General features: G+C 49.3%; 2 protein-coding genes across 2 annotated transcripts in view; one reads left to right on the top strand and one right to left on the bottom strand.

The window, feature by feature from the left end:
* Positions 1-3,989: 3,989 nt before the first annotated feature.
* TMEM203 (transmembrane protein 203) lies at positions 3,990-5,815 on the bottom strand. Its single transcript, XM_039506437.1, has one exon. The coding sequence runs from the start codon at positions 5,704-5,706 to the stop codon at positions 5,290-5,292; it is 417 nt and encodes a 138-aa protein (XP_039362371.1). The 5' UTR covers positions 5,707-5,815; the 3' UTR covers positions 3,990-5,289.
* A 1-nt stretch (position 5,816) lies between these two features.
* Positions 5,817-7,739, top strand: part of NDOR1 (NADPH dependent diflavin oxidoreductase 1) — a 40,244-nt gene continuing 38,321 nt past the window's right edge. Inside the window, exon 1 of the mRNA XM_039506436.1 lies at positions 5,817-5,862. The gene's annotated coding sequence lies outside the window, so the exon portion shown is untranslated. The remainder of the gene's footprint in view (positions 5,863-7,739) is intronic.

Raw genomic sequence — 7,739 nt, 5'->3', positions numbered from 1 at the left:
CGGGTCCGCTTCCCTGGGCCGGGCTCTGTGGCTCGCTAGGAAATCGCCTCCAGCACCGGGAGCCTTTCCTGAGCGGGGAAACACGAGCGAGGTCAGCTCCGCCCTGCCAGCGGGTGTCCCTCCCTTCAACAAGCAGCCCGATCGGAGATGCTGTTACAATGGCAAAACAGCCCTGTCGCCGGAACAGCTGAATTCACCCGCTGGGCTGCACCAGCGGCAATAGCCCTTTTCTGCCGGCATAGGAGCGGTTACCGGGGGAGCTGTGCTGGCGGAGAGCTTTTCTCACAACGTGATTGCTAGTGCTGGTTCTCAGCTGGGGAACATGGACCCCTCCGGGTCCGCGGAGGTCTGCCAGGGGGTGCATCAGGTCACCTAGATGTTTCCCTAGCTTTACAGCAGGCTACATAGAAAGCACCAGGGAAGTCAGTACAAACTAGAATTTCATACAGACGATGACTTGTTTCTACTGCTCTATGTACTATACATGGAAATGTATGTACAATATTTATATTCCAATTGGTTTATTTTAGAATTATCTAGTAAAAATGAGAAAGTCAGCAGCTGTTCAGTAACAGGGTGGCTGTATTCTCCTATCTGAGTTTGTAAGCAAATAGTTTTTAAGTGAGATGTAACTTGGGGTGTGCATGACCAATCCTGAAAGGGGTACAGTCTGGACAGGTTGAGAGCCACTGTTCTAGTGCAGACTAGGCTCAAGAATCCTAATGATTCTTACTAACTGGAGAGAACGGATTTCATAAGGAGCTGGGTTGTATTGCTGGGAAAGATTCATTGCTCATTTAACAGCCTTCTTTACCTTCTAAGGAAATGGAATAGATTAGATGTTCTTTCCTGGTACAAAGCTACATTTCAGATGAGAGAAAACTAGACCGTGCACTGTGACAATCATGGACCCACAAACACACACTCAAAGGGCTTGTCTACACTTGAAAATTAATTCAGATTAAGGTAGAGTGTGGATTTAAAGCATAATAGCTATTCTGGATTAACTCCATGTGTAGACAAGCCCGTACTGCCAGCCAGCAGCCTATTTTCAAAGGGAAATGGTGAGATTTTCAGTGGCTCTGTCTGTGCAGAACAGGAATCAAGCTGAGGTGGATGTTGGCAACCAAATGAGTGAACTGTCTCATTAGTGGTGACTCCGCACACAGCCTCTGTACCAGCACAAAAGGACCTGAAGAAGGAACATTTCTCCTTAACTTCAGCCTCCCCAGCTCCACTGAAGTACCTAGTAGTTACAAAGGCCCTGATCCTGCAAGTTCCTTGGCTGAGATGCTCCTTTGCACCTCTGGAGTGTAACTTGCAGAGTCAGCTCCTGCAACCTGCTCTTTGCTTTGTTCCTCCACGTGCTAGTTTTTCTGCTGTTGGAAAAACCTCCCTGCAGGGTTCTGTAAATCCAGATCTGGACCCACCCACTCTCATTAGGGGTTAAAAGGAAGCCACCAGGGCCGATCGTTTGAGGGCTCATTTCCCTGAACTAAAAGAGGACAAGAGACAATGGGCAGTAAGTATGCAGCATGTTGCAGGGGGAAATAAAGCAACTGCCCTTTAGAAAAAGATGAAGGCTAACATTTTCCACCACAGGTGCCTAGTTAGGGGTGAGATTTCCAACAGCACCCCAGGGTGTTGGGAGCACATACCCCATTACAAGTCACTGGGACTTTGTGCTCCAAGCTTGCTTAAATGATTCTGGAAATCCCCCCTCTCAAAAAAAAAAAAAACCTTGGGGGATCTAAGTAATTGGCCTGGTGTGAAAGGTACAGAGTTCAATGGGAGGTATCATTACCATCAAAGGGAGCTGAGGCCTGGTTAAGCGCTTCCAAGTACCATCCCATTCATTAAGGTGCCTGACTTGGGACATCCCAATGGGAAAATGTTGGCCTCAGCTCATTTTTCTAAGGTTTAAACCCAGCGCAGGCATGTAAGAATTAGCTCTGTACGATCAACACCTGAGCCTGGCCCACCCAAAGTGTACTGCACACCACACCTGAAAAACCCAACACTCTTCTGTTCAAAAGAAGGTGGAGAGGAAAACAGGGTCTCAGACACATTTTCTGGTCTCTGATTGGCCAGCATGATGAGGAACAGGCTGCTCCAACACATGTCTGTGCTGTCGAAAAGCAGGGGAAAGAAAAGCAGGCCCCAAGAGGCGCTCTCCTCAGCTTCCTGACTGTACAGGTGAGAGTGTGAACAGGCCACCCGAGGCCTCACTTCTGTTCATGCCATAGCTCCCTGGTGTGTCTCCTGGAGCCAAGCCTGTGGTGGCGCAAGCATGTCTCCAGCAGTGGATGCTGTTTACCATAATGGCAGAGAGGGGCACCCTTTGGGAGCTGAACAGCTGTGGTGGGGATGAAGGCAAAGTCTTACTGTGCCCCAGGTCAGCAAAATGCTGCTGGAAATCCACACATAGGAAAACAGGAAACATTTGCCTATGACTTCTCATGCATTTTTCATTATTCAGGCACCAGAACATACTGCACCAGCCTTTGCCATTCCAGTTGTAGTAAAGGCATTATCCTTGACACCAAATTTCTTTGGCTAATCCGGAGTTCATGTAATCATTTAGCCATGCATAAGAGGACTCACATAACTGGAGTTATGTACAATCCATTCTGAAATCTTACCCGTATATGAGAGGTTGCAGGGGGAGCTGACAGTATGTGTCTGCAGCAAGTTATATAAGTGATCTTTGTACTGGTACCTGCTTCAGCACCTGCAGGCTTTAATGAGCCACACCCAGGTACAGCCTGCTGCTTAAACAAGAGCAGTTTCACTTCCTCTTACAGAAAATGTAGAAAAATAGCCCTTTGTTGACTGCAGGAGGCACTTGATCCTGTTAGTGAGTCTTGAGCACAGGGACTTTTGCATACCTGCACAGACCGATTACGCTCAGCTGCACAGAAATTTCTGCAAAGCAGGAAGATTTAGTGTTTGTTTTGGATAACATCAGGGTGCTGCTGTACAAAAGACCTGCCTCTGTCCCAAAGAGCTTACACTCTGAAGGAAACAAAAAGAGAGAGAGGTTGGAACTGGGTGGGAGGGCTAATAATTTGCCACATCCTGATGCTACAAAGCTCAAATGATATATAGATATTTTCACTTTCCCAGGTTAACCTTCTGCCTGGCTGTTAGTAGATGGTTAGGTTCTTGTAGGCATCATTGAAGCGGGGGCTAACACCAGTCTGCATGTGACCACCGTGCATACTCAAATGCACTCACCAGGTAGTGCTTGTTTAGTGCTGATAATGTGTGGAAACCTTCTGGCCACACTGGACTTCTGCTTTATCAAGATCATCCAGCCATCAAGGTATTAATCCTGTGCATATCCCATGCTATGGGAACCAAAGCACTACCACCAAGGGGTCCCTCTGAATTCCATGTTAGCAAAGACTGCATGGCACCACTGGGCCAAGGACTCAACTGTGTAACAGCAAGGTGCAAAGGCAGGACATGCACACCTGTGTGATAGCAGAGGGGCAATGGCCGGGCACACAGCCTCTGCCAAGGCAGGGGTCGGACTGCCTGGCAACGTCCAATCCCACACAGCCACCTCCCACCCCACCCCGGAGGGGATAGGACTGCCTGGGTGTAATGTAATAGGTCATTTTCCATCTCTCCCATGTAGCATTCCTAGATAGGTTTACCTGGTCCAATGCAGGGCTCTCCGTTTAGTTCAGGCCCATGAAACTTTTTCTCTCTGTCTTCTGGGAAAATCTCAGCTTGTTTTCCTTGGGTACTAAGGCAACATTCTAGTACAGCAGCACTCTTCCTCAGCAGTTTACAGGCATGAAATAAAGATCATGAGATGCTGATGACCTGCATGTTACTACCTTGGAAAACACTACGGGAATATATACAGCTGCAAAGCTTCCTGTATTAGAAGCACCTGGAACCAGTTTAAATAAATAAATAAATAAATAAATAAAAGGCTGGAGGAGGAGGAACAGAAGAAATACTTTAAAAAGAAGGAAATAACAATTGGAGTTGCAACAAAACTTAACACCCTGTATCCTTCACTCACCCCGTTTGAAGGAGCACAGTGGGGGAGAGGCAGGGAAGCAGAACCCCTCCAAATTCAAAGGAAATTAACATAGACCACATCTTAAAATTTTGAGAACATGCAAAAAAGGTTTATATTCTCAAATATGAAGAGTGACTACAGTCTCCAAGACACGGCAGTTGCACATAGGAACAGTTACTAAACCACAAAGTGCAGGATCAAACCTCAGTTGGGAGGCACCGTAACAGCTGAGCAGAACATGATCCATCCTCCAAACAGAAATGGAGTACACAAAATGAATGACACTATAAAAAAAACAGTAATGGGCTATCTCAAATTCACGGCAAACAGGAAAACAGCCAGTTACTCTATAGCCACTAACCCTAGGTACTGGAGTAGCTATGAAATGGGGGAAATATTCCCATTGGCTGCAATCATGAGACTCAAAGCAGAATAAGGGATGAACCCACACTTCAGAACGTCAGGCTATTTGACAATTCAGAGTCTCTTCTGTACTGGGAGTTTCTTGTGGTACCTACATTCAACACACTGAGCTACACAGAAAACACCCCTGTCAAACTGCTTCAGTTCTTGTTCTATAAAGACTGTGTTTTTTCCTCCCCGTCCCCATCTGAGGTCATGAACCCTGCATACATGTTGGAGCACAGTTTTTCACAAGTTGATTGTGTGGGACTGGTACACCAACAGCTGCATTTGCTTTTTGGCTACGTCACTTTGACTTTTGCAAAAAAGTCTGTGGCAGATTTAACTAACCCAATGGGAAGCGATAGTCAATTATTTTTTGTCATGGTCCAAATTTCTTGGTCAAGGCATAATCAGCCCTAGAGTAACACACATTCCCAGGCAAAGGTTATGACCACTGGCTTTGTAAAGAAGAGAGCTTATAAAGGAGACTACTATGTATCACCTATACATTTTTATTACAAAACAAGTGACACGAGCAGGTTCTGTTTGCATTTCATGACATTTTAACATGAACAACAAGGTGTGAGATGCCCCTTAGCTGAATGACACACCATAAATATATATTTTGGGAAAACCCAGGGCCAATATTATGTAATAATTTAAATAAAGTACAAAAGCTTCTTCTCACACCTCAGACTTATATGGCCCAAGAGAATGACTAGAAAGTTGCCAAAACCTAAGCAGCAAAGCTCGATGAACTCTTCGGTTGGGGGTTAATACTTCAGTGGCGGGCCAGTGCTCCTCTGACTACCATGGGAGGTACAAACCCCCAGGGCCCCGGGTCTTCAGTTGACCCTGCAGGCTCGGATCATGAGGAGCTGGAGCAGGATGAAGACGGGGGACATGATGAGTCCGTACCAGAGCTCCCTGGTCTGCTCGACGAGCTTCTGGCACAAAAGCATCTCGAAGACGAACTTGAGGCTGAGGATGGTGAGGATCCAGAAGAGGCGCAGGACGGCCAGGCGCTTCTCCCCGTCCTGGAAGAGCCGCACGGAGACGATGGTGGTGAAGTAGGTGCTCAGGCCGTCGGCGGCGAAGAAGGGGACGAACACGTGCCACCAGGACAGCTCCGCGCCGCCGCCGCCGCCGTCCAGCTTCAGCACGAGCAGGACGGAGGAGACCAGCAGCGCCAGGACGTGCAGGAAGATCTCGAAGGTGGCGAAGCCCAGCCACTGCACCAGCTCCCGCAGCGAGAACAGCATCGCGCCGCGGCTCGGCTCGGCCCCAGGCACAGGCCGCGGGCCGCGTCAGCGCACAGCCCGCCCACCGGCCCTGACTTCCGGCCCCTCGGCGGCGCGCGCTGATGGCGTCACCGGAAGCGGAAGGGCGCGCGGCCGGCCGGCCGGGCGGGCGCACAGGTGGGTCCGGCGGAGCCCGCGGTCTGGCTGCGCGCGGCGGGGCTCGGCGCGGCCGCTGGGCCGGGGGGCGTGTCCGCGAGCGGGGAGCGGCCGGGCAGGTCCCTGCGGCGCTGGGGGAGCGGGATCTCCGGGTGGGGAGGGGCCCAAGGCGCAGCCCGGCTGGCGGGAGGGTGGCGCAGAGCAGAGCCGCCCAAGGACCCACTGAAGGATCCATTAGCCCAGGGGTGGCCCGAGCCTGAGCAGGAGCCAGAATTTACCAATGTTGCATTGCCGAAGAGCCACAGGAACACAGCAGCCCCCCCCATCAGCTCCCCCCCCCCCAACTCCCAGGGCCTCCCCCCTGCCGGCAGCACCTCCCGCTGGCGTGCAGGAGGCTGGGGGGAGGAGCGCGGGCACGGCAGGCTCAGGAGGGGGTGGAGTGGGGGAAGGGCCGCTGGCAGAGCCAGGGGTTGAGCAGTGAGCACCCCCAGCACATTGGAAAGTTGGCACCTGTAGCTCCAGCCCCGGAGTCGGTGCCTGTACAAGGAGCCACATGTTAACTTCTGAAAAGCCGCATGTGGCTCCGGAGCCACAGGTTGGCCACCCCTGGATTAGAGAGCCAGGAAAAGAGCCAGGGAGGACAGTCACAAGCCAAGGCAGGACAGGGTTTCAAGAAGAGGAGTATATAGGGTTTTTTTTCTAGTGCTTAGACCTAGGTACCAGGGATTTCAGCTCTGCAGCATGTAACAAGACTCTTACTTCAGTCTAAATTAGCTCTGTTATTACACAGTGGAGAGAGGAAGGGTCAAGGTGGTGTTTAGGACCCTCAGAAGGGACCCACATTACCAGGTACAAATACCTGCCCCCAACTGACTATGTTGAAAGCGGCCGATAGGTCAGGGAAGGCCGGGGGTGGAGTACTGCGTTGCTGTTCTTTACAATAACTGCAATGTTTTTGTAAGGAGTTTTGCCTTCAAGTTGCTGATATGTGCTCTCTGCTTTAATGCCCCATTACAAAGCTTTGTCTGACCATCACCTACCTTAACTTCACTTATCATTTATATACTTTAATACTTACACTTTCTTAGCCGTGGACTTCCTGGTAAGCGGGTTTGTCACCTACCAACCTTTGGCTTTGTCACCTACCAACCTTAACTCTAGATTGATTTATTTCATTTTATAGAGGGACAAAAAGATAAAAGCGTCTGTTATAAATAAAAAGCATCTATTATAAATCTTTCATAAACTGGGCAACTGCAACCTAGGTGGAGCTATTATAAGGTGGGTGCAAAATTGGTGGGAAAACTGTTCTCAGAGAGTAATTATCAGTGGTTCACAGTCATGCTGGAAGGGCATAACGAGTGGGGTCCTGCAGGGATCAGTTCTGGGTCCAGTTCTGTTCAATATCTTCATCAGTGCTTTAGATAATGGCATAGAGAGTACACTTATAAAGTTTGTGGATGATACCAAGCTAGGGTGGGGGCGTTGCAAGTGCTTTGGAGGATAGGATTAAAATTCAAAATGATCTGGATAAACTGGAGAAAGGATCTGAAGTAAATAGGATGAAATTCAATAAGGACAAATGCAAAGGACTCCAGGAAGGTCCAATCAGTTGCACACATACAAAGTGGGAAATGACTGCCTAGGAAGCAGTACTGCGGAAAGGGATCTGGGGGTCATAGTGGACCACAGGCTAAATATGAGTCAACGGTGTAACACTGCTGCAAAAAAAAGTGAACATCATTCTGGGATGTATTAGCAGGAGTGTTGTAAGCAGGACATGAGAAGTAATTCTTCCACTCTACTCTACTCCACTCTGATTAGGTCTCAACTGGAGTATTGTGTCCAGTTCTGGGTGCCACATGTCAGGAAGGATGTGGACAAATTGGAGAGAGTCC

This window comes from Mauremys reevesii, linkage group 19, assembly GCF_016161935.1.
Source record: "Mauremys reevesii isolate NIE-2019 linkage group 19, ASM1616193v1, whole genome shotgun sequence".
In the NCBI taxonomy this organism is placed as follows: domain Eukaryota; kingdom Metazoa; phylum Chordata; order Testudines; family Geoemydidae; genus Mauremys; species Mauremys reevesii.
Note: the sequence above shows the minus strand (reverse complement) of the source record. Positions and strands in the feature narration are given on the sequence as shown.

Excerpts from the sequence above, each read along its gene's own strand:
- TMEM203 (XM_039506437.1), bottom strand. The coding sequence starts at position 5,706 with ATGCTGTTCTCGCTGCGGGAGCTGGTGCAGTGGCTGGGCTTCGCCACC.